General features: G+C 53.7%; 1 protein-coding gene and 2 long non-coding RNA genes across 10 annotated transcripts in view; 1 reads left to right on the top strand and 2 right to left on the bottom strand.

The window, feature by feature from the left end:
- GLI2 (GLI family zinc finger 2) overlaps positions 1 to 26,760 on the top strand; it is a 263,527-nt gene that overhangs the window by 215,809 nt on the left and 20,958 nt on the right. For 5 of the 8 annotated variants that reach the window (XM_086349276.1, XM_086349270.1, XM_086349307.1 and 2 more), the window contains 3 exons: positions 10,172 to 10,374; positions 13,366 to 13,551; positions 26,206 to 26,407. In XM_086349276.1, the coding sequence (XP_086205402.1) occupies positions 10,172 to 10,374; positions 13,366 to 13,551; positions 26,206 to 26,407 (591 nt within the window). Of the gene's footprint in view, positions 1 to 9,908; positions 10,043 to 10,171; positions 10,375 to 10,895; positions 12,966 to 13,365; positions 13,552 to 17,636; positions 17,790 to 26,205; positions 26,408 to 26,760 lie in introns of those variants that run through there. The other 3 variants (XM_086349317.1, XM_086349326.1, XM_086349337.1) reach the window with 3 other exon arrangements.
- LOC147378163 (uncharacterized) lies at positions 9,111 to 10,433 on the bottom strand. Its single transcript, XR_015144897.1, has 3 exons — positions 10,305 to 10,433; positions 9,820 to 10,031; positions 9,111 to 9,231 (listed from the first exon to the last, which is right to left on the bottom strand). It is a non-coding gene; the product is annotated as an uncharacterized LOC147378163 (long non-coding RNA).
- On the bottom strand, positions 10,603 to 13,099 carry LOC147378162 (uncharacterized). Its single transcript, XR_015144891.1, has 2 exons — positions 12,941 to 13,099; positions 10,603 to 10,901 (listed from the first exon to the last, which is right to left on the bottom strand). It is a non-coding gene; the product is annotated as an uncharacterized LOC147378162 (long non-coding RNA).

The raw sequence follows: 26,760 nt of genomic DNA, 5'->3' as shown, positions 1-26,760 counted from the left end.
CCCTGGACCACCAGGGAACTCCCCCTGGAGCGCTCTTTCTATCTGTTCGTAGGCCAAAGGCTTGCTGGGCAGGGATGCCTGTGAGAACAGACCTGTGCCCTCCCTGGCCCCGGGTGCTAAGAGCCCCAGTTTAGGGAAGAGCAGAGCTCAGAAGACCAGGCCAATTTAGGAAATTCATTTGCTTTCTGGCACATCAATGGCCCTGAGGTCACCTGCCTGGTGTTTCTGAGTAAGCGGGTCCTTGGCCTGGGTGACTTGGTCACAGCAGAGGGTCATGGCCGCCCCACTCTGAGCCCATTGATCCTGCCCATGGCCCTGGGATCCTGGTGGGTGGCAGCAGCTCATCCCAAAGGCAGGACCTGTGCATACAAGCAAGCAGTCCCTGGGGCGGGCAGGGTTGGCATGTCAGGGCTGTGTGCAGGGCGCGTTCAGCTAAGGGGAGCCAGTGACCGTGTAATCCAGGCGGCTGGCAGGAAGGCATGCTCCAGAGCCCTGTGACACAGGGGGGATGGAACACAACCCTCAGACCCCCTCCCCCACACCCCAACCCTGGTGTGAAGGGGAGCTCCTTTTCCTGGCCTGCCTGCCACTGATGGAGTACCCACTGTGGTGAGGCTACTCCCGGAAATAGCACACTGTCTCTGCTCTCTAAGAGCTGACCGTCTCGGAAGAAGTGTGACAGTAATAATGACAGCAACTCCTCCCATCCCAGGGGCCTTCTCCACACCAGCACAGTATGCTTGACACACCTTCCTAGCTCCTAGCAAGTTACCACCAACTCCGTGGCTTATAACAATACCGATTTCTTCTTTTATGGTTCTGGAGGCTCTGGAGGGAGTCCCTTCCTGGCCTCTTCTAGTCTCTGGCGTGGCCAATACCCCTTGGCTTGTGGCCACATCCCTCCAGCCTCTGCCCTAGAGTTACATTGCCTCCTACTCTTCTGGGTCAGGTTTCCGCCTGCCTGGCCTCTCTTAACACTTGTGCTGGCATTTAGCATCCATCCAGATAATCCATAGGGCTTCCCTGATGGCTCGGTGGATAAAGAATCTGCCTACAATGCAGGAGACCCGGGTTCAATCCCTGGGTTAGGAAGATCCCCTGGAGGAGGAAAATGGCAACCCACTCCAGTATTCTTGCTTGGAAAATCCCATGGACAGAGTAGCCTGGTGGGCTACAGTCCAAAGGGTCACAAAGGGTTGGACATGACTGAGTGACTAAGCACAGATAACCCATAATCGCATCTCAACATCCTCACCTTAATCACATCCTTAAGATGTTTTTTTTTTTTTTTTCCCCCAAATACAGTAATTTCATAGGCTCTAAGGATTAGGACATGGAGACACCTTTGAAAGACATCAGCTTCCCACACTTGCCTCCTTTCCACTCCTCACTCGTATTTGTAAGAGTGCTTCTGTGAGTGCTCTTTCTGGATGAAGAAGCAGGTTCAGAGAGGGGCATGACTTGTTCCAAGGCCCGTGGTCAAAAGTGAGGCAAGGAACCCCTGTCTTCTGCTATAATGCCTTGCTCTACACTGGACACACTCACAAGTTCATCCATCCATCCATGTCATTCATTGTTCATTATTCACTCATTCATCCATTATCCATCATCCATCCATCTATCCATCCATTCATTCTTTCAAAAGGTTGAGCACATGTGTACCCCTGACTGCACAGGGCTTGGTGCTGGGGGAGGAAGTGAGAGGAAGTGGGCCTGGAGTCTGCCGCTGGGGCTGCCTGTCCACTGGGGAGACAGGCCCCATGTGACCCCATCACTGCAGGTGCCTGATGACTAGCCATGATGGACATGCTCAGGGTCCGGGGAAGGAACTGTCCTCCACATCCAGGGCAGGGTAGGGATGAAGAGAAAAAAGGTGTGAATGGAAAAGCAGGTGTCCGGGGCCAGATCCCTGAGGAGGAGCAAGGCAGGGCCCAGGACCAGAGAGAAAACCATGAGGGAGCATGCAGGGTTCAGGAGGGGGACATAGGCAGTAGGCCACGCAGGCATGTGGGGTCCTGGTGCCATGAAGGCCATCAGTCACCCCAAGAAGCAGGCTGGAGGGGAGGTTTGAAGGCCTGTAGCCCCAAGTGGCCAGACTGCTCCTTTCTCCCCCTCAGTGAGGCTCTTGGGCCAGGCCGGGATAGAGTGATGCCCAGCACTGGGTCCCAGTGTTCTGCCGACTGTCACTGTGGGTGTCAGTCATGCTGTCTGTGAAATAAGACATGGAAGGCATTCCCTTCCTATTTCTGGCCCTTCGGAGCGCACAGGAAAAGGTCTGTGAATATAATTGGCAGCAGGAATGTCTCTGAGTGGCCAAGGGTCCTTCCTTCTGGCTGCTGACCCCCGCCTGCGCAAACCTGCTCTGACGGCTGGTGCTGAGTCTGGGTGAGTCAGCACCCTCAGCTCTGCATTGTTCTCCTCTCCAAACAGGTACCTTGGGTGGGGTCCAGGGCCCCCAATCCCCAAATGAAGGGGCACGTTTGTTCCTGCCCAACGCCTTGGCTCAGACTGTACCAGGGGTCAGATACACCCCCCCACCTCCTCCCATCAGCACAGACTCATTCAGCTCCACAGCCCAGCGGAAGCCAACACCCTCTAGAAACGCACCTTGTTGTGCCAGCACCCAAGGATGGCGCCCGTCCCCAAGGGTCTAGGCGTGCTTGCTCAAGTCCAGCCAGCTTGAGCTGCTGTGCACATGGACGTGCAGGGCTCCCATCACCATGCCTTCCCTTTCATCTCCCTCCAACACTGGTGCTCAGCACTTGGGGAGGGAGGGACCCAGGGCTGGATGCTGGGAGAGGCGGGCGGGGTCCTCTCCTCCACCCTCTGAGTGCCTTCCATTTGCTCATGTGTTAAATGTAAGAGAAGAGACAGTGGGCACAGGCCAAGCACCTGCTTGTCACCCAGGAATACAGCACACAGTTTCTGTACTGAGCTCTTTCTGTCTCCCAGCTGCCCAGCCTGCTGGTGAGGGTGCGGATTGCAGACCAAGGTCCACAAAAAGTAGCAGAGCCGTAATTCAGACCCGGAGGGTCCAGACTCTGCCTACTTATGTGACAGCTCCCCTCCGCCAGCGCCCCCATCCCCAGGGTCCAGTCAAAGCCATGTCTGTAAAGGGACACCCGACAGGACTTCTCTGGGGCAGAGACAGCTGTGTTGGGGTCTTACCTGTCCATGCGCTCTTGACAGCATCAGAGGACCGAGCCTGTCTTCCCAGAGTCAGAAAACGCTCGGCCACTTACAGCTCTGCAACCTGGGGCCAGGCTCCTAACTGCCCCCAACGCGGACAATAAGACCTACGTTGAAGAGTTTCTGAACCTGCTGCACGCTGTTGGCCTCTAGCGCACGTTGACCACATGGTGAACGGCACCTTTCCTGGCAGTGCCCACTTGGACTGAAATGGCAATGGGCCAGTTGGTCTCCACTTGCTTTTTTCCTGCTCTTCTTTCTCCTTTTCCTCCTTTCTTTCCCTGGCTGGTAGCCTGGCCCTGAAACCTTGTCCAGGGGCTTTGCAGGCCCTTCCCAAGGGGGAGGGAAGAAAAGAAGAAAGCGCTGATATTGGGAGGAACCACAGGACTCCTGTCCTGCAGCAGAATCAGCCCAGAGAGGCTGGGCCCCGCTGCTCGTCGCACACACACAGACACACACATACACAGAGACACACACAGACACAGAGAGACACACACACACACACACAGAGACATGCATGCACACATACACTGACATGCGCACATAGACACACACACAAACACGCACAGACACATGTACACACAGACACACTCATGAGGAGGCGGGAGGTAGTTGGCCATTCCTCTTACCCAGACTCCTGCTTGTACATCGTACCCAGACACAGAAGGGCCAGCACAGCTGCCCTTGCTGCCCAGCAGCTGTGGGCAGAATGCCTGCAGGCCAAAGGGTGTCAGGCCCGAAGAACCACAGCTCGAGTCTGCCTTGCAGGAAACCAGGCCCCAGATCTCTCGGGCAGGGGGAGTCAGGGGAGGCTGCATTAGTCAAGGCTCGCCTTGACAAGCCTTGGCAGTTGCCTAAGACAGAAAAAGTCAGCTGGAACTGGTTGAAACAAACAAACAAATGAACCGGCTCAGAGAACTGGAAAGGACGAGGATATTAGCTTCTGGTGGACTTCTCTCGTGGCTCAGTGGTAAAGAATCCACTTGCCAATGCAGGGGACACAGGTTTGATCCCTGGGTTGGGAAGATCCCCTGGAGAAGGAAATTGCAACCCACTCCAGTATTCCTGCCTGGGAAATCCCATGAACAGAGGAGCCTGGCAGGCTACAATCCATGAGGGTCCCAAAAGAGTCAGACACGATTTAGCATCCAAACACCAACAGCTAGCTTCCAGTAAAGCCAGATCCCTATCCAGGGGCTCAAGTCAAGAAATTTATTCCATGACTCTCAGCTCTGATGCTTGTGTTTCCTCAGCTCTGTTCCTGGCCTTGCCCCTCAAAGCCCTCAGCGGCTCCACACTTATGTCCTACCTGCACAACAACACCTGTGGACAGAGCACACTTCTTTCCCAAAAATTTCAGTCAAATCTGCTGTTTTGGGCACATGCCCATCTCCAGTGGTGCCTGGAGATTTGGGATACTCTGACCATCTGAGCTGGGGTCACGTGCCCCCACCCAGAGCAGAAGAAGAGAAGCAGATCCAACATAGATCCAGCCTGAAGTTCTCTGTGGACTCTGCCACTCCCCCCAGGATATAACCTTTGCAAAAATGTTCTTACATTCCAGCCCTTCTTTGTACTTGCTTCCTTTATTTTTAATATACTTCCCCCATAAACTCCTTCTTGGTTCCTCCTCTAGAACCCAAACCATATGTCACCTTCTCTGAGAAGCCTTCAGGCAGAGTCAGGGAATTTGTTCCTCTGCTGGAATCTTGTGTGTGTGTGTGTGTGTGTTATTTTTTTAAATTTTATTTAACTTTACAATATTGTATTGGTTTTGCCATAGATCAAAATGAGTCTGCCACATGTATACATGTGTTCCCCATCCTGAACCCTCCTCCCTCCTCCCTTCCCATACCATCCCTCTGGGTCATCCCAGTGCACCAGCCCCAAGCATCCAGTATCATGCATCGAACCTGGACTGGCGACTCGTTTCATATATGATATTATACATATTTAAATGCCATTCTCCCAAATCATCCCACCCTCTCCCTCTCCCACAGAGTCCAAAAGACTGTTCTATACATCAGTGTCTCTTTTGCTGTCTCGTATACAGGGAACAAGGCAGGGGGAGGAGAAATCAAGTTCTTCTGTTCCTGGGTGCTGTCCCTTCCCTGGTCCTGTGCCCACCAGAGCCCTGCTCACAAAGAACTGCAGTCATCAAGAGCACCTGCCTCTCTGCTAGGGGACCCTCTTGGATTGATTGTGGTTCCAATACTTGCTCTCTTAGTGACCTTGGGTGAAGTACCTAGCCTTTCTGAGAGTGTTCTCATCTGTAAAATAGACATAAGGTGCCAACTTTGTGGATTTTTTATTGAGATTATTAAAGGAAAAACATGCATGTGACCCCCTGTCAGCTGACACCCAGCCTTGATGCAGTGCCAGGTCAGGGCACAGCTAAGGGGGGCCGTGCAAAGGGGACATCCAGGGAGGCTTCCCAGAGGAAGTGTCTAGACTGTTACCTGTAGCTGTGTTGTTAATGGGCCTGTTGTCTTGGGTCCTGGGAGCCTAGGTCAGCAGATGCTCCACACCCAAAGTTGGCTGGTGGCTCAGAAGGGAAGGGAAGGGACTTAATGCTTATTTAGCTGCTCCCATGTCCCCAGCGCAAATCTTTGTGTACCACCTGGTGAGGTGCCAGGGACGGGCAGCATCCTAGCCTCAGACACCCAGATGAGTGAAAGGATCGGGGTTGGCCCCGGCCTGGGTCCCCCTGGACAGCCCCCAGAACCCAGTCCTGCTCTGCGTTGCCCAGACTCACATTTGGTTCTGTCTCTCCTGGGTAGCTCTGCTGGCCCAGACCCCTCTCCCAGGCCTGGCACTGGAAGCCCTCCTGTCATTGGAAGAGCAGGGGATGTTCTGTGCACCCCATCATCAGCTCTGCGGTGAGCTGACCCATCTCATGGCCAGCCCCTGTTGAATCTGCTTCGGGACAGGGTAGTGGTCTTTCTTGAGCTTCCTGCCGTGTCACACCAAGGGGACAGGGAGACCTTGGCCCTGTTCCCCACTAGGGCAGGAAGGACCCGGGCTGAGGGCAGCGTGGTTGTGGGAGTGAGGACTTGGAGCTGGAATTGAATCCTGCCCGTGTCGCTGGCAACATGGCATGGGGGTGACTCCCGTCCCTGGACCCGGAGCCCTTGTGGGTAAAGTACAGTTGTTGGTGCCAGAGTTTTCATGTCTCCTCCCAGAGGCCATCAGCCCCTGCTTCCTTCACAGGCTGCTGTTTTGAAGTCAGCAAGGCATCCCTGAGGGGAGGGGTTGGCGTGGAAGAAACTCAAGCTCCCTATCTCCTTGGTGAAGAATGTGATGGGAAGGGGATGATGGAGGTCGCTGCCCTCCAAAGGATGGTGACAGAGGTGTGGAGACAAGAGTGCCAGCTCCTTGGTGTACAAACTCGGGCCCCACCTGCCACCTCTGGGCCCAACCGCTGAGGCTGCACAGGATTCCAGTCCCGCCGAGGCAGCTCCCCAGTGGGGTGCACGTTGCCATGACAAGACCCCTTCCAGCCTCCTGCTTGGCCAGTGGGATGTTGTCACCATGGACAGACAGGGGCTGCCGTGTGCCCTCCATGTGTTCCTTTAAACCCCCCCGTAATCACCCACTTGTCTGGGGTCCATGCGCCGCCCCATAGGGTGACCTGATACTAGGGAGGCCTGACCAGGCCACTTAGGGCCACCAGCTTCATCAATAACAGACTGCCTTAAGCTCGATGCCAGCCAGCCTCCCTGCAAGCCCTTGAACTTACCCTACGTTGAATTGTCTGGGGGAGGACCCCAGCTCTGAGGACTCACTCACTGAAGGTGCATCACTTGCTCACTCCTCTTGCAGTGACACTTGGCCTCTGTGGCCGGAGCAGAGCCGTCTCTGATCCCTGGACTCAGTGCAGTTTCCTCACAGGCAGCCCGGGCTCTTAGTAGTAGTTGCTCAGTCGTGTCTGACTCTGTGACCCCACAGACTGCAGCTTGCCAGGCTCCTCTGTCCATGGGATTCTCCAGGCAAGAATGGTGGAATGGATTGTCATTCCCTTCTCCAGAGGATCTTCCTGACCCAGGGATCGAACCCAGGTCTCCTGCATTGCAGGCAGGTTCTTTATCATTTGAGCTATAAGGAAGCCCCCTGGGCTCTTAGGGCAGGTTGTGAGTGAGAAGGGCTGGAGGCTATGACTGACAGCAGAGGCTCCCCTCTGCCAAGCTCAGGACCTGGCTCAGGTGTGTCGCCATCGCTGGCTTTGAAAATAACTCTGAATGACTGTGGGATGTCAGCTGCCCGCCGGGCACTTGATGCAGCAGTGCCTGGGACACGCCTTGCTCCTGGATAGAACCTGGTTACCTGGCAAGCACACCTGCCCACCTAAGACGAGAATCATGCCTCCTTGAGGGGAGCAGAGAGCTTGTGCCAGGGGGAGGGGCTTCAGGGAGGGCACTACTGATTGGGTCCCTGGACCCGGGCCTGCAGGGAGGAGAAGAAATTGCCCTGACAAGGTATAGGGTGCAGGTTGGCTGAGAATTGACGTGAGCAAAAGCACTGCAACAAGGAGGCGGCTTGGCAGGTTCATTGTATCTGTATGTCCCTTGCAAGTCACATCTGCCAAAGCTCCAAAATATGCACTTCCCTCCTGGTCCATTGGTTAAGAATCTGCCTTCCAATGCGGGGGATGAGGGTTCGATCCTTGGTCAGGGAACGAAGATCCCACATGCCACCAGGCAACTAAGCCCATACACTACAACTAGAGAAGCCCACGTGCCACAACAAAGAGCCAGCGCAGCAAAAAGAAAAACCCTCGAAAGTGACGTAGCAGAGTGCGTACACCTAGGCGGGTGGAGTGGCCTCTGAGCGGGGAGTTTGTGTAACGCAGATGTTAAGACATCCGGACGTCACCTGTTTGGGTTCTGGTGTGTGCTCTGTCATAACACAATTGTCATGCCCCGTTGCACACAATCAGTAATTAGCTCTAGTTTACTGCAGCCACAAACAAATCATGCCTTCTCTGAAGTAACTGGTTCTCACAGTGCCTTTTCACACACCCGACATAACGGTTTTGAGGGCTTCCCTGGCACGTGCGAATTTTGCCCTCAAATGTGGTCCTGATGCTGTAATAACAGCTCTCATTTGTTGACTGATAGCTGCGTCTCAGGCGCTGTTTGAGGGACTTCCATCCTCACAGCAACCCTATGAAATGGGTACTGTTGTTACCCCTATTTTGCAGATGAGAGAACTGAGCCTTGGTGAGGTTGAATAACTGGAGCACAGTGTGGCTGAGCTGGTTAAGGCTGAGATTCTGTTTTTTTAAAACAAATTTGTATTGAAATGTAGTTCATTTACAATGTTGTGTTAGTTTCAGATGTACAGCAAGTGACTCAGTTATATGTATAAGATTCTTTACCATTGTAAATTATTACAAGATACTGAGTATAGTTTCCTGTGCTGTACAGTAGGTCTTTGTTGATTACCTATTTTATATGTAATTGTGTGTATATTTTAATCCCAAATTCCTAATTTATCCCTCCCCCCAACCTTTTTCCTTTGATAATCATAAGTTTGTTTTCTCTGTGGGTCTGTTTCTATTTTGTAAGTTTATTCATATCATTTTTTTATATTCCACATATAAGTGATATCATATGATATTTCTCTGTCTGACTTACTTCACTTAATATGATGGTCTCTAGGTCCATTCATGTCTCTGCAAGTGACACAATTTCATTCCTTTTTATGGCTGAGTAATATTTCATTGTATATATGTACCACGTATTCTTTATCCATTCATCTGTTGACGGACATTTAGATTACTTTCAAGTCTTGGCTTTTGTGAAGAGTTCTGGTATGAACATAGAGGTGCATACATATTTTTGAATTAGAGTTTTATCCAAGCCCAGGAGTGGGATTGCCGGATCATATGGTTCTTTTATTTTTATTTTTTTAAGGAACCTCCATGCTGTTCTTTAGAGTGGCTGAGAGTCTAATGCAGATTGATCTGAACCTCCTGCAAGGCTGACAGATTGGTCTGAACACATTCTTTGCACTGTGTGAAGTCAGAGAGGTCCCTATTTTCTGAAAAATCAAAAACGAAATCTTGGTAAATTTGGTTTCCAGTGACTTAGTTGTGGTTTCCCAGCAGCTCCCCCCATCTGATTTTTCTTTAACATGAGCACGTTTTGGAACAGGTGACCTCAGAACACCCCTGCAGCTAACATGCTCACAGCTGCCTGGAGGCCCCTGGGGCCGGGCCCATCCTTCTGTCAAGTGGAGCAGGCACCTTCTGCGAGGCTGACCATGGAAATGGGCCGCAGCCACGCCAGGCACGTCCCTGGCTGGTGTCAGAGAAGAGAGACTCAGGGAAGGTCTCCTGCAGTGCAGGTGGATTCTTTAACTGACTGAACTATGAGGGGAGCCCAAAGAATGCTGGAGTGGGTTGCCGTGCCCTCCTCCAGGGGATCTTCCCAGCCCAGGGATCAAACCTGGGGCTCCTGCATTGTAGGCAGATTCTTTACCACTGAGACACCGGGGAAGCCCAGGTCTCTTTCCTGAATTGGCAGACTGGTTCTTTACCATTAGCGCCACCTGGGAAGCCCATTTCCATGGTCTGTTTTCCACACCGGTTGGTAGGAGGCGTGTGTCTGTCCATTAACAGAGACTTACTTGTTAACGCCTCCAGCCCTGAGCAGGCCATGGGGAAGCAGTGGTGGGAGCTCGCAGGTGTGTGGCCTGCCGAGCTTGTGGCCCAGCAGATCCAGTCCCATGTATGCAGAATTTCATCACTGACGTGAGATGCGTGGGTGGTCAGCCGCACCAGCCTCGAGAGCTTTCCACCTGCACTGACTGGCTCATGTGTTAATATGAGAGTTGAGACTCTGTGTGAAAGGTGACCAAGAGACGTTAGTGCATGAAATAAATGTGTGGTTGCTCATTGGTTCTGCTGCTTGATAGGGTTCCCCATGCTTCCTCCTGGGTGGGCCACGCTTTCTTATAACACTGTCGTTTCTCTCTGCAGGCCTCCCGCCCTGAGCGGCAGCCCTGTCATCTCTGATATCTCATTGATTCGGCTTTCCCCACACCCCGCCGGCCCTGGGGAGTCCCCCTTCAACGCCCCCCACCCGTACGTGAGCCCCCACATGGACCATTACCTGCGGGCCGTGCACGGCAGCCCAACACATCCCGCCATCTCTGCAGCCAGGGGCCTCAGCCCCGCGGATGGTGAGTAGGAAGGCCTGAGGTACAGGGTCAGAGGGGGCGATGCTAACTCAGATGCTGTGTGTTTCTCTCCCCTGTCCGTGGGTTGGCGAACAGGCTGGCCTTCCTCCCTGCCACCCCTCAACAACAGGTCTTTCGATAAATAAGTGGTCAGAGCCAAAAGAACTAGGGGTGCATTGGGTTTTGCGCTCATTTTGAAGAACTATTCATAAACACCCTTAGCATGCAAAATGATGTAAGAATGATAAGTTCTGTTTATTCACGGAGGTCCTATCTTGGGTGAGAATTATTTGGTTGTGAGACACCAAAGCCTGCAGAAGCTGGTATTAAGCAGAGTGGATTTTGTATCAGGGTGTCTTGGGGCCCCCAGAGCAGAAGGAAGGCAGAGCCAGGCTGGTTGTCTGCCTGCATCTCTTGTGGGTCAGCACATGGCCTCCAAATGGACTCCAGGCTGCAGCGGTGACCACCAGTGGCTTCATGTCCCTCTTGAGAGGATGTTGAATGTCCCAGCTCAGAATCAGATGACAAACCTGTTCGATTCATTTGAGACAGAAAAATGCAGAGTCACAAAGAGAAACCAGACCAGGTGAATGGCTGCAGCCACAGGACTTGAAGATGGACGATCAGGATGCATTCATTTGGAAATGGCCTTTTAGGATTGGACCCAGGGCTGGACTCTGCGTGGGTCTTCTGAGTGGCCTTGACCAAGCCTGGCTGCCCTGAAAGGTTGTGCTGACTCCATGTGGGGCTGCCATCTCCCAGAAAGTGGACCCAAGCTCCTTCACGTCTCTCCTGGGCATGCAGACCAGGTTCTGAATGCTGCCCCACCTTGAAGTTCACATGTGGTGCAGTGGGCAAGAGGTGTGTTGCCTCACATGGAAAAGGATCCTCTGCAGACATGGTTAGGTTGGGGATTTTGAGTCAGAGAGATCATCATGATGATCCACGTGGGCCTTAAATCCAATGATAAATGTCCTCACAAGGGAGACATGGGAGACGACCCAAAGATGGAGCCATGTGGCCGCAAGCCAAGGAAGCTGGCAGCTCCCAGATGCTGGAAGAAGCAAGGGACAGATTTTCCCCTAAAGCCTCCAAGAAGGAGACTGACTCCTTGATTTGGGACTTTTCGGCCTCGAGAGCTGTGAGAGAATCAAATCTGTTTCACAGCAGTTAGCGGCAAGTCTGAGCTAACCTTTTTTCTGCAGCCCAGGGAAACTAATACCCATAGTGACAGGGCGGTCCTCCCGAGGCCTGGTTCAGAGAGGGGCCAGAGGGCTGTCTGGAGGGGGACGAGGAACAGAGTGCCCTCCTGGAGAGCCTGTGAGTCGGGGACCTCGTGGCTGCCGACAGCAGTGTAGCCACAAAGAGCTAAGTGGTAAGACAAGACTGCCCTGGAGGCAGACTTCTGTTGACAGAGCCCTGACTTTATGCCTGCTTTCTATATACCAGCCTTGTGGCACCGACCACACCCACTTGGCCCACCCCTAGACCCTTGAGACAGCAGAGAATGTACCAAGGAGATGTGGCTAATGAGCATGGCCCTAACCCCTACAGAGGGTGGCTCAGAGACCCTGAGGCCTCTCTGGTCCCCAGACCAAACTCCCCAGTGAGCAGAGATAGGCTGACAGCTTCATTCAGCAGCTGTGCCAGCTGGAAATTTCATCAGTGGTCTGAAGCCGAATCTGCCACAATGTGTGTTGCAGAGGACAATGGGCATTCCACGGAAGGCTTCAGGGAGGAGGTGGACAAGCAAGGGGGAAGGAAGGGCATTTGAGGCACAGACAGGGCAGGAGAGGCCATGGGGCTGCAGGCCGGGGCTCTCGCTGGAGGATGCAGCCCGGGGCTCTCCCTGGAGGATGCAGCAGGAGGAGGGGAGGAAGAAGCAGCAGAGGATGGCTTGCTTCCGTGGACTGCCTATTTCTCTCTGCCCAGCACACGTGCATCTCCTCTAAGATCTGCCAAAGCTAATATCAGAGAGGCTGTGAAGACAGCTCTTAGATACTTGGGCTCTGGCTTCAACATCTTTAACTCTTAAAGTGCCAGAGTCCTCAGCTGCTAAGGGGCTCACCGGGTGATGCTTGTGAACCTAGAGACTGGATTCCATCCCAAAGCCCTGAGACTGCACCCACCCAGGAACGCCCAGCCCAACATTGGCTGATACTGTTATTCTACTAGTAATTCGACTCATATGATTACCCCCATTTTACAGATGGAAAACTGAGCCAGCTCAGAGAGGTGGTGCCTTCTTAATTTTTCACACATGGTAAAAGCCAAGACTCCCAATCAGGATAGTGGAGTGGCCAAAAAATTTGTTAAGATTTTCCTCTGATGGGAAAACCCAAACAAACTTTTCAGCCAACCCAAAATTTGCTTCCCAAGCCTCCCTTTAATTAGCACCACACCCTGAGTGCCAGGCACCTTCAGGATACGCTGAAGTTCATCCTCCCACCTCCTTCCTAAGCCTCAGGCAGAGCTGAGTGCGAGGTTGAAGGCGGACAGTCCACCCTGGTTCTGCAGCTGCGGGACAGGCGGGGAGAGCTTTATCTGGCCAGGCTGGGCGAGCACTCACCCACAGTCCCGCCTTGAGTGTTAAGGTGAGTGTGGCCTGGCGCCCAGCCGTCTGGCCACCCCGGCACTTCCCATTGCATCGTCTTCCTCCTTTGGAAACTCTGGTGGATCACGGACCCTGTCAGCCTGAAGCCTGGGGCTTCTGTGGGGCCTGGACTGGGAGGAGGAAGCAGTTGTTTATGGCTTTGAGGAAAGAGGAATGTGAGGCTGGGAGCTGCAGCCCCATCAGCAGAAACTGTCCCACCCCAGCCAGCCCCGCCCAGCTGTCTGCTCAGGGCTGACCTGGGACAGCAGGGGAGGGGGACCCAGGACTCTAGTGGGTGGAGGATGGCTGGAGGGCGCTGAGGGGCCTCCTCGGGCCAGGTGTGTGTTTCTCTTCTTTTTGGCCAGATTCTAACAATTTCTTTCTCTCCCTCCCACCTGCAGTGGCTCACGAGCACCTTAAGGAGCGGGGGCTCTTTGGCCTTCCCGCTGCAGGCACCAACGCCTCAGACTATTACCACCAGATGACTCTCATGGCAGGTCACCCCGCGCCATATGGGGACCTGCTGATGCAGACTGGGGGTGCGGCCAGTGCACCCCATCTCCATGACTACCTCAATCCAGTGGATGGTGAGTGCTAGGCCGGGGTTGGGGTGGGAAGCAGGACAAGGCTGACAGTTCCCTCTGGGGATGAGGCGGGTGCTGGTGGCTCCTTTTTCCTGGAGGAGCCAGATGGAAGGGTCCAAGGTTTACCCCAACCCCTGCCGTGATTGTTTTCCATGGGGGACCAAGTGTAAACACCACGCAGAAATACATAGTGGGTCATCAAGGGCCAAGAGTGTTGTAGGAATTGCAGACAGTCCAAAGTACAAAAAGGACTCACGTCTGCCTTCATGGAACTTATAGCATAGTGGGGAGAGACAGCTCAGAAATGGGGGAAGGGGAATTCCTTAGCAGTCTTATGGGACTCTGCAAAGATCCCACATGCTGTGTGGCTAAAGGAAAGGAAAAAGTAAATGGGATAAGGAGCTTCGAGTGGATGGGGGTACCATCTTGAATGAGGAAATCCTCACTGAGAAGATATTGGAGCAAAGAATTGAAAGAGGTGAGCCATGCAGAAATAAGCCAAAGAGTGGTACAGGCAGGAGAGACAGCACATGCAAAGGGCCTGAAGCAGCGTTGTGCCTGCTGGGATCAAGAAAAGCCCAGGAGGCCAGTGGACCTGGTACCCTGTGAGTGCAGGGCCTGTAGGGTATGGCCAGAGTTCTGGGGCTGGCTGTGCCGGCCGCTCAGGGCTTTCACAGCAGAGTGATATGGGGCCTGTGGAGAAAGTTGCACAGAAGAGTAATGAGACCTGACTTATTCTTAAAAGAAATCCTATTCTGGCTGCTGGTCAAGAACAGATTTAGGGGCAAGGTGGAAGCAGAGGTTCCAGCTGGCAGATATTGGGAGAAGTGGTCGTTTCAGATAGATTTTGAAGGAAGAGCCACAAGATTTGTTCCTGGATGGGATGCAGAGTAAGGGAGGAAGAAAGGCTTTGAGAACAACATCAGGGTCTCCAGCCTGAGCAGTTGGAGGATGGAGTAGTCAGTGACTGAGCCAGGAGGCTGCAGACATGTTTGTGTGGACGCAGGATTGGGTGACCTGGGGAAATGAAGTGGGCTTGTCCTCCTTAGATGCTAAGACCCCCTCCTACCCTCTGCACTCTCACAGCTGTTTTCACAGGGGCACCTGCACCCTGACCTTAAGCCCCTGGGGTTAAATGGAGGCCCCTGTGTGGGAAAGGGTGGAGGAGGGGTAGAATGCTAAGGACATCTCATCCCCTCCCCAGCCAGTGCTGCTCCACCTGCTGGTCTTGGAGCTCCCCCCAGAGACACCCAGGGATACAGGCCAGGCAGCGGGGCTGGAAACCACATCAAGACTCCTGCAGATTTGTCCTCCTCAAGCCCTTCTTCACGTCCTGATTTCAGGGAGCAGACAGGCCTGCAGGAAGACCTGCTGGGCTGCAGCAGCCCCATGGGACCAGACAGAGCTCAGGGGGTGCTCTGCATCCCTCAGCTCCCCACCCCCATCCTCTAGTCCTCTGCTCTGGGCTTCTGTCCACCCCTGGCCAATGCAACTCCACCTTATTGGCTGGAGCAAAGCCAAGCCCCTTACTTCCTAAGGCTTGGCTGAGATCTTACCTCCTCCAGGAAGTCCTTCTGGATGTCCCTTCCCTCCCCTCCCTTTCTTGTTACTGACCAGGGTTCCTGGCCTCTTTAGTCAATAGAAATTGATCAGAGGCCAGACAAGAAATTCAAACAAAGTTTTACTGGGACCCATGCTGCAGTAAGGAGTGGCGAGAACAAGTAACAGATTCCCTTGCTCACTTACTCCCCAAGGGAGTTCCTCATGTTGGGGGTGAGGGTAAAGGTGGGCCCAGGGGTCAGTCTGAAGGGGTGGCTTGTGGTTTGCCCACCCTTTAAGTGTTGCAGTGTGCAGGGGTCATGTACAGTACCTTGCTTTTGCTCCTAACACCTGGTTTTTGCTCCTGACCCTTAAGAAGTGGCAGTTGGGTGTTTGCTGTTTTTGTATCTTGTTGTCCACAATTCACTCCTACTACACATGTGTGCAGTTTTGTTTTGTTTTGTTTTAATCCCTTTATAGTGTCTTTGTATTTTGTTGCTCGAGGAGACATTTGTCCAGGTGCAAGAACTGCAGCAAAGGGTCCTAGGTCCCAGCCTGTCTCATCCTCTCTATTACATCTCACACTTACGGGAGCCACCTCGTGTGGTCTCTGAGCCCCCAGGTTCCCTGCCACTCCCCTCACAGGAGTGCTACCAGGGAGGAGCGTGGCAGTCCTCCCAATGCCAGCTCTGTGGGCATTGTTCCATGTCACCCTCGGTCTGCCCTGAAGGGAACTCACAGCATGACCGAGCAATGCAACCAGCATCTGATCCCTGGGTCCATCTCACCGTGTGCCTTCCCCAGGATGGTGTTTTGTCCAGGATGTGAGCTTGTCCTGGATGAAACAACAGGTGAAGTGACACCTGTCAGCCCCCTGAGTACACGTTCCTCTGTGATTTTCTCTCTCCTCCCCTTAACAGCCCTACAGGTGTCCCCACAGGGAGCAGGCCGGCTCCTGGGAGATCATGGGTGCTTGTTACTCATCACAATTAGACACCAGATGACACCAACAATACAGGGCATAAATGTTGCTGCTGTTGTCTGAACATAAGGTTCCCCAAGTGATGTCTGCCTTCCAAGGGCTCAGGGTAGGTGGTGCCTACCCTGAAGAAGCCATGGCCAAGGGGTGTGGTCAGGCAGGTGTCCCCAGAGGGCAGGAGAGGCTGAGTCAGCATATGTGAGTGCCTGCTGCATGCACGCGTGCGAGCGTCTAAGTGAGGTCTGCCTGTGTTCCATGACTTCACACATACTCCCTATGTGACTCCACTCAGCCCCTTTTTGGGGCTGGAATTCCCATCCCTGCTGTAAGATGAGCTCACTGGGGTCCCCAGCACCCAGGAACTTGCCCAGGCCGCACACTGGAGATCCAGGCTCCCCTCCACTTGTCACCCCACCCAGCTCACCCCACCAGACCACCCCATGCAGCCCACCCTACATTTGCCAAGTCTGTTGTGTCAGCTCCCCAGCCACCCAGTCCTGTACCAGCTCCCAACACCGCCTCTCAACTCAGGCTCCCTCCACCTGATCCCCCACCTCCTTGGATCATGTATCCCCCCCCTCTCCCCGGCCCCCATCACCCTCAGGGTCAAGCCCAGACTTTACAGTGTGGCCTGAGCAGCCTTCCCTCCAGCCTGTCTCCTCCCACCTACACACTTTGCTGCACTCCCCATGCTCTTGTGCCTCTGTGCCTGCTCCCGCAGGCTGGCCTGGCTCCATCCCGCAGAGGTTGCAGGGCTCAGGTCAGCTGGCACTTCTCCTGAGACACCACCCACATCAGCTCCCCTTGGGTTCTGCACCTCCCTCTGCCCACCTGCAGGACGACCCCCTGCCCCCAACCCAGGTACACCAGCTGTACCTGGCTGGTACATCTGTCTTCACACACCCTGCAGGTCCGGAGCATGGCTGCCAAGGAACAGGGATCTTGTATTTGTGGGGTGAGGGAGGGAGTATCGGCCACAAAAGAACCTGGGGTAGAAAGATGCCACTTAGTCGGGAAGAAGCCGTGCTGAGGCCAGCAGCTGTCAGTCTGCAGGAGCCTGGACAGGAACACAGCCACTTTGTTCTGGGGCGCTCAGTGCTTGACAGCGAGTGGGGCTGAGCATCTGAGGCAAGGGATTTCGTGAGCTCAGTGGTGGGCATGGGAGCTGCCCCAAAGAACTCGGCACACCCACAGCTGTCCTGCCACTGCCTCAGTTTTGAGGGTGTGATGGGCTTCAGGGCGCAGAGGGGAGCATCACCACCTCCAGCCTCGGCCTGAACAGACACTGACTCATGGCAGGTGATTTTCCTGAGTCAAGATGGATTTCAGCAACAGATTGTTTCTTTGCCCTGTTTCCCATCAGTTAGGATCCAAGGAAATCAGCGTGAAGTGTACTATGATTTCCTGTGTTTGTTGTTACCTACATTGTTTTTTCCAAACCAGTTTCAACCAGAACTTTGCTTCCGCTTTTCCAAGTTCTAGGCGTTTCTGTGCAGCGCCCATGTCTACGAAGATGTGTTGCTCATGTGGCCCCTGAGAGACTCAGGTGATCACGGTCCAAGCCTGTGCCTGGTGGAGCAGACCTGCCTCTGGGGAGTCCCTGACCCCCACTCCTGTGAACTGTGGGAGCCAGGAAACCCATCAGTTCCAGAGTTTCTGGCTGGTCCCAGCTGCACAGATCTGGGGAGAGATGCTCCCAGGATGCTCTGTCCACCCAGTGGAGGTGTGTGGTTCTTCCAATCAAGTTTCCTTGTGCTCAGACTCTCACAGAGGAAGGTGTACCGGCCAGGGGCCAGGGCAGTGGGGCTCAGGGGACCACCTGTGAAGGGGCCCTGAGGCTCTGAGGGCCTGTGTACCCATGAGGAAGCTGCCCCCATACACAGGACAGTGACGTGTGAGCTCCCTGTGGGTGCGGGGGCCCTGAGAGCTCGTGGGGAGTCGGGGAGACTGTGTGTATGTGTGTTTGTCTCTCTTTTACACATCCACACTCATATTGCACTCATGCCATATCTGCTGCCACACACACCATACCCTCACCACACACACACACACCATACCCCTCTATACGCACACCCTGCACCCACACATGCTACATCCCCACTACATGCACACACCACACATACACACCATATACACACACCATACCCCTACTATGCACACACACCATATACACACACCATGCTTCTCCATACACACACCCTGCACCCACACGTGCTACATCCCCACTACATGCACACACCACACACACACACCATATACACACACCAGACCCCCACCACACACACACACACACGCCCTGCACCCACACATGCTACATCCCCACTACATGCACACACCACATACACACACCATACCCCTACCACACACACACTATATATACACACCATACCCCCACCACACACACACACACACACACACACACTCCATTCCCCTCCATACACACACCCTGCACCAACACATGCCACATCCCCACTACATGCACACACCACACACACACACCATATATACACACCAGACCCCCACCATACACACACACACACACACACACACACGCCCTGCACCAACACATGCCACATCCCCACTACATGCACACACCACACACACACACCATATATACACACCAGACCCCCACCATACACACACACACACACACACACACACACGCCCTGCACCAACACATGCCACATCCCCACTACATGCACACACCACACACACACACCATATACACACACCATACCCCTACTACACACACACACCATATAAACACACCATACCCCCACCACACACACACACACACACCATGCCTCTCCATACACACACCCTGCACCCACACATGCTACATCCCCACTACATGCACACACCACACACACACACACACACACCATACCCCTACCACACACACACACACACACCACAAACACACACATAAGCACATACCATGCCCCCACCACACACACACACACCCTGCACTCACACATGCTACATCCCCACTACATGCACACACCACACAAACACACACACCATACCCCTACCACACACACACACTATATACACACACCATACCCCTACCACACATACACACACACCACAGACACATATGCACATACCATACGCCCCCCTCAACACACACCCACCCTACACCCACACATGCCACATCCCCACTACACATGCACACATCACACACAGACACCATACACACACACACCATACCCCACCACACACACACACGCACACACACACTGTACCGCACATCCCCACAAGACACACACCACATATACCTGCCATACCCCCACCACACACACACTCATTCACTCTCCTCATTCATTCTGAGGATACTTACTGAGCACCTACTATGTGCCAGGCATGGTGCTAGGTGCTCGGGATGCAGCATGCCAAGCCCTGCCCTTGTGCTCACCGTCCAGTGGGGCTGTTCTGAGGAAGCTCCTTGTCGGGACAAAGAATACCTGTCCTGAGGCCGCCCCACCTCCCCAGTCTCCTTCCTCAGCTCCTTCCCTTCATGTTGCAAGAGGAGGCAGAACTATGGGGGAGAGAATTTCCAGAGGCATCAACTGTCGAGCTAAGGCGAGATCAGGTCCACCCACCTGACTGAGAGGAGGCCTGCAGAGAGGGTGTCAGGAAGGCCACCCAGGGCCACATCAGCAGAGAGTGTCCCCAGTCCACCCAGCGGCAAACCAACCACAATCTACTTTAGCCAAGTACCATCTGCACAGTTATTTATTTAATATTAAATTTTTAACAGACTTGTCTTAACATAGATGTTTATTTTTTCATGAAATGAGAAACCCATTGATATCTGTGGAAGAGGTCCCCATCTGTGTATCTGTCAAGCCTAAAATGGTCTCCTTTGGGTTGTGTGTGTGTCCTAGGCTGAGGGAGATGCCCCAGTCTTAGCAGTGAGGCTGGAGGTGGTAGGTACTTATTGAATGGAAAAGCCAAGCCCTCTCTCTGCCCTCCAGAGCACGGGGCCAGGCTGTGGGCAGGACAGGGGCATTGCCTGAGGAAGCCCCCCGCCCTCTGCTGGAGCCTCCAGGTGGTCGATGAAGGACCATTGCCCCATTCTTTAAGAAGGCTGATTTATAGCCGGAAGCTGTGGAGTGATGTGCCTTTGGAAGTTAATAGATAACCAGTCAGGGAATCCAAGGTTATCATTCTGCCTAGTGGTTCTCTAGAGAGCGGGGAAGTCACTGGTTGTCACCGGGGCCTTAAGATGGAATTTTCTCATGTGATGCTGTTGAGTATCGGTGATTTAACGGCAGGCTGGCAGCAGCCGCAATCCCACCCCCTCCCACCCTCACCACATTGAGAAGATTGAAATGTTTCCGATTGAAATGTTGTCTGTTTACAGCCCATATTTCCTCTGAGCCGTATATTTTATCGTCATATTGACACTAATTTGAATCGGATGTCACCTCCGTTCTGACGCCCGTTCTTTATGCTGCCGGCAGGTCCGGGGAGGTTTCAGAAACCAATTACATTGATCACACCACAGAGAGGCAGAGGAGGTAATGGAGGGACTGATAGAGGCCTCATTTGGGTGGGGCCTCTGTGCCCAGCCCGCCAACAGGAGGGAGACCAGGGGCAGGGTGCTGAGTGCAGGCTCAGGCTGGATGGTGTGTCCGGGTCATCTGGTAGAGCTGCAGAAACAGTCTCATGATAAAAGTGTTAGGAAGTCACTGTCCAGATGAGGAGCCTCAGGCCCAGAGCCCTACATTTCTTTTATCTCTATCATAGATCCAGGAAATACCCTCAGTCTCACACCTCTGGGCTCCCAAACCTTGGTGCTTTTTACTCCCCCACAAGAGGGTTTGTGGACAGCTAAGTTTGGGGCAGGTTAAGGTCCTCAAGCTATATTTCCTTAGAACATCTCCGCAGTGAATCCAGAAATGATCTGAGTGAGGGGCTGGGCCATGCAAGAATGCTCCCTGAGCAGGGGGTAAGAGTTCAGAAGCCCTGACATGAGGCTGCACATGTGCTCAGTCGCTCAGTCGTGTCCAGCTCTCTTTGCAACCGCATGGACTGTAGCCCGCCAGGCTCCTCTGTCCATGAGATTTCCCATTTCTGACACCCAGCTCAGAGCCTGTAGACAGGGACAGAAACTGGGTCTTCCTAGGTCCAGGGTCTGATTTTACATCTCCTGCTGATCCCAGCTGCCCCAGGAAAAGCCACACTCCCCCTCCCACCCCTGCAAGCACTCCAGGGTTGCCTGGGCTCACCCTGCTTAGGTGGTATCTGTCGAATCCTGCCTGGAGCTGCAGGTACCATTGTGCCCTCTCACTGGGATCCTGAGATCCAGGAGACGAGGCCGAGCATCCTTGCTTGCAGCCCCCACAGTGTCCAGGCCTGTGCTGGGCAAGCTGCTGTGCAAGGGTCTGATGGGTGCTTGAACTAACACCAAATGAACAAAAGAAAGGACTAATGGATTAAACGTGGTCCAGATGCAGGTGATGACAGGAGTGGGTAGCATCTGGCGTTCGCCCAGGTGAGAGCAGGCAGGTGGCTGGTCACCCAGTGGCTGTTGGCTATCAGAACGGGGGCATCCACAGATGAATGGACGTGACGACTCCACCAATCCCAGTCATAAATCACAGGAGAAGCCACGGGAAATGAGTGCCAGGCTTTTCTTTCTATTTAGTAATTTATCAAGGGAAGAGGCACATTAATAAACATATTTCCCTTGAGGGGTGGGAATAACAGAGATGAATATCACTGTCAGATTTGGCCTGTTTCCTCTTGTTAGGGGCGCTCATGAGGGTGGGAATCCAAATATTAGTAGCAAAATCTTTTTTTTTGTTGTTTTTAACATATTACAAAGATGTGTGTATTTCTTAATTTGTGTGATATTACATCTCACCCTGCCCATGTATTTTCCCATTTGCCACTCAGTTCATAAGTAATAGAAGTCTTTTGAAAGATTCACTTTTACATCTTGCTTAGAGTTGCCTTTAAAGTGATCATGAACAAGGAATGAACCCAGTAAATAAGAATTAAGACGCTTAGAGGATGCCCAGATGGATGGATGAGTGTTTAGGGACAGATGTCCTCCTGTGTGGCCCAGTCATTTCTCTCTAGATCTGCTGTCTTTTTTTTAAGGCTGCCCAGGGATGCAGGATCTTAGTTCCCCAACCAGGGATCAAACCCGTGCAGGGGAAGCATGGAGTCCTAACCACTGGCCCGACAGGGAATTCCCTAGATTTGCTGTACTTTATTCCATTATTAGCTCTAAGCTCACCTTGCTCACCAAAAGAGTCCTTCTTGCCCCTAAAGAAGCCATATTGCTGCTGCTGCTAAGTCACTTCAGTCGTGTCTGACTCTGTACGACCCCATAGACGGCAGCCCACCAGGCTCCTCCATCCATGGGATTTTCCAGGCAAGAGTACTGGAGTGGGGTGCCATTGCCTACTCTGAAGGAAGCCATATTAATTCAGCTTTATTTTGGAAGCGCTACTGGATTTGAGGCACTGTCCATGGTGCTGTCCCTGAGTCGTCAGGGCAAACCTACTGCACTGCACCCATTGTACAGATGAGCATAGAGAGGCTCGAGAGGCTAAGTCATGCACCAGGACAGCCACTACACATCAGTCTGTCTGTGTGCACCCATTGCTGTGGGTGTGTGTCTCCACCTAGGGCCCCCAAGCCCCTGAAAACCAGCCCTGGTTATCTGCCCTCACCACCTGGGTAGAAGCAGTGTGGTGATGGTTCTGGTGTCCTGCTTTTCAATCATTCTCTACTTCCCCTGGCTGTGAGACCTTGGGCAAACTTCTTGTCTTGTCCTTTGTAAAATGTGGCTCATAATAGTCCCTTCCCTATGGGACAGTTGTGAAGATTAAACTGCTTTATACTTTAAAATGCTTAGAAGTCACAGACACCCTCGGGCACTCAGTAAATACTGACTTTGAACAGTTCTCCCTTGACACACCAGGCCTCTGCCCCATGCCCAGTGTTTAGCATCTCCACTGAGCTAACCACAGAATCTGCTGATCCCAGTGTTGGGATTCAATGGTGAGCAGGGAGCCCTTGTCCCTGATTCATGGAGGCAGGAGGAACAGGAGCAACCAGACATACACAAGAGGGTTCAAACTCCCTCAGAAGGGACTGGGGTGCCCTGAGATCATCCGGGCAGGGGGGAGGGCAGCCCAACTCCAGGAGGTCAGTGACGTTTTCCTGGGGAAAGTGATGACCCTGCTGAGGACAGAGCACTACAGACAGAGGAAATAGTACATGCAAAGGCACTGTGCCAGGGACAGGAGGAGGCTGGCGAGGGAGGCAGGCAGTGGCACCCACAGGGCCACTGTGTAAGCAACACTGAGGACTTGTGCCTTTTTCATAACAGCAGTGGGAGCTCTGGAAAGGTTTGAGTTGGGCAGATACAAGGATGTGATCTGGTTTGGCCATAGTGAGGAATGTGGATTGGACGGCAGTTAGTTAAGGGCCCCGGGATACCCTAGGCAATTGGTGGGCTGGACTGGTGGAAGTCGAGGGAAAGGGGGCATGTGGAGGGCTTCAGCAGAGACTCAGTTGTGAGGGAGATGAGGAGGGGTCAGGCCGGCTCCCACTCCCCAACTCTGCTGCTGTATGGGTGGCAGATGCCCACAAGGCCCAGCCCTGCAGGAGTGGGGCTGTGTGGGCTGAACTAGGGCTGCTGCCCTGCAGATGCAGGAGGCCAGGTGGGCAACTGCCGTCAGAAAGCTCACTGTCAGAGCTGCTTAAAGTGGGGAATGGAAAGCAGTTTGTGGTGGGATCTTGCTGGCCCTGCCCCTCCCCACCTCTCTGAAGGTGGACACTGAGGACCCAGAAAAGCCACGCATCAGGGCTCCTCTGGACCTGGGTCCGAATCCTGCCCTTGAGCAAGTCTCTAACCTCCCCAAACTCAGTTTCTTATTTGCACAGCTGGGTTTGCGTCTCGGGGGACCGTTCACTTCAGTCGCTCAGTCATGTCTGACTCTTTGTGGCCCCATGGACTGCAGCATGCCAGGCTTCCCTGTCCATTACCAACTTCCGGGGGACACTCTTGGGGGACAGTTGTGGCTGTTAATTGCAACAGTAGGTCTGAATGTCCTAATTGGTGGCCATCACTGGGTTATACATCACACCAAAATCCAGAAGCAGGCATTTATCCAAACACCACACCAAATGGATACACACCGTCTCTAGTTGCTGACAGGCCAGGATGTGTCTGTTCTTGGTCCAGAATGATTGTTCAGATGGGTGGGCACAGCCCAGGCTCCGTCAGGCTGACCTTCTGTTCCTGGGATCCTTCCCACCGCAAGAGAAAGATGGTGACATGGTCTGAGCGTGTCACCTGCTGGCCTGGGTGCCAGCCATGCTCCTGGGCCCCTCTGCGAGGCAGTGTCCCCCACAGCATCTATGGAGTACCTTCTGTGTACCCAGCATAGCCCTGCTTCCTAAAAGATAAACAAGCCCCAGTTCTCAGAAGCCAACAGAATACACAGACAAAAACAAAGATGTGCTACAAGGGCTTCATCCTTCTGGTTGAAAACAAAGTCTACAGTTACATGCGTGCTGCAACTGTGGAGTATTTCGGAGTACCCAGGCCATCTCAGCATCTGTCATCCCATTGCAGCCTGATGACCCCAGTGCTGAAAGGGTTCCCATTTTATACTAAGGACATGGAGGAACATTCCAGTCTTGTACAGCTTAACAGTTTGCCCCAAGCCATGCAGCTGACTTGTACACACATAACATACAGGGTACCAGCCCTCACCCCACCCCAGGCCATTGGTCTTGGACCCAGCATCCCTATCCATAAGGGAGACAGGAGAGAAAATACCAGAATCCCCTTGCAGCCGGGGGATTCCAGGGCCTCCTCTGTCCTCTCCACAGCCTCAGAGAGGTGTTTCTCCTCGGGGCCCAGCAGTAAAGGGATTTCCCAGATTTGCCAGCCAAGGATAAGTGTTGGGGGAGAGCCAGGCGTGGTCGCCCCCCAGGGCAGGAGACAGTGGAGCAGCGGTTCAGCTGAGGCTTCTTCACTTGGTGGCTGTGGGCTTTCTAGGGGGCCATCTAGTCCTGGGGATGGGCGTTCAGAGGGTCTCAGGGTTCACTCCTGCCCCCAGTGCTCCTGCAGTGGTGGTGGTGTGGCACACTGATATGCTGACCCTGCAGCCAGGACAGCCTACGTCTTCCTGGAGCAGGGACCTACAGGGTCTGAACAGGCAGAGGGAGGAAGGCATCGCGAGCCCAGGCATGGGAGTGGGTTGGGCCAGGCCATGTGCATCAGAGGCTGGGGTCCAGCAGCCGCTGCTCTTGTTCACAGGCAACCCCTCCAGCCCAAATGAGCCTGAATGCCACTGGAGGGAAGGGTGTAGGCAGGGGTACAGCATGCCCCTGTGCCAGGCATGCCTCACACATCATGTGATTCGCTCTACAGTTAGGTGGAGCCTAACCTTTACAGTGAGGGAATAGGCCCAGGGAGGGTCTGGAGAAGTTGGAAACCTTGGAAGGTGGGTCGTTGTCCAGAGATGGTGTCAAAACATTTCGAGGCCTCTGTGTGTCCAGAGGGGAGAACAGGACCCTGAACGGCAGAGGAGAGTCTGTAAGCAGGAGCCTGTGGGAACAGGGAGCCCTGCTGGGGCAGGTGCTCCTCCCTCCCCACAGTTGTGTGCATACGTACAGGGGAGGGGAGAGAGTATTCATGGGCAGTCGGATAGGGTGTACAACTCTAAGCCGTCTGTGAGAAGCCAGGGAGGTGGGCTACCCGTGGGGAGGGTCGGGAAGGGGCAGAGTGGCTGCTGGGCCCTGCTTCTTGGCCTGATGCTGGCTTCTCAGGTGGGTTCCCTTTATGAGAGGCCACCAGGCAGCTCACCTACGGTTTGTTCCTTGGCTGTCGTGCCTTTAAGCGTTGCTGCATGCAGTCCCAGCCTCTGTGTGTCTAACAGGAGAGGCACGAACACAGCTCCTCGGCACACCAGGTGTGGACAGATCCATCCTGCAGAAGAGCAAACTTGAGATTGAGAGAGGCCCATGCCCCAGAGCCCCCAGCTGGACAGGGGCAGAGCTGCAGTCCCATCAGACCGGTCCCCTTCCCCCGAGTCCCGTCCCTCTGTCTCGTCCCCTCTGTGAGCGCCATCACGCTCATGCGGCTTGGCTTGGATGTTCCGCAGTGTCACGTTTCTCCAGCCCCCGGGTGACACCCCGCCTGAGCCGCAAGCGGGCGCTGTCCATCTCCCCGCTCTCAGACGCCAGCCTTGACCTCCAGCGCATGATCCGGACCTCGCCCAACTCGCTGGTGGCCTACATCAACAACTCCCGCAGCAGCTCGGCTGCCAGCGGCTCCTACGGACACCTGTCAGCCGGTGCCCTCAGGTGAGCCTGGGCCAAGAGGTGGGGCGGGAATGGAAGCCGGGCGGGGGCCCAGAGGGGCGGGTCTGCACAGGCGATCCCAGGAGAAAGACAAGACTTGTATTATTTTTTAATTTGTTAAAGTATAGTTGATTTGCAATGTCGTGTTAGTTTCTGCTGTACAGCAAAATGACTCAGTTAAACAGATATTCTTTTTCATATTCTTTTCCATGATGTTTTATCCCAGATATTGAATATAGTTCCCTGTGCTATCCAGTAGCACCTTATTGTTCATAGGACTTGCTATAAGTCAGCCGACTTGCAACTATTCCATGAATTCAAAACCATTAGGGATGATATTGAAATGTGCCAACATT

The sequence above is a fragment of the Bos grunniens genome, chromosome 2, assembly GCF_055505025.1.
Source record: "Bos grunniens cultivar Pamir isolate PY7600 chromosome 2, Bosgru_T2T1.0, whole genome shotgun sequence".
Lineage (NCBI taxonomy): Eukaryota > Metazoa > Chordata > Mammalia > Artiodactyla > Bovidae > Bos > Bos grunniens.
This window is presented reverse-complemented; position numbering and strand designations above follow the sequence as displayed.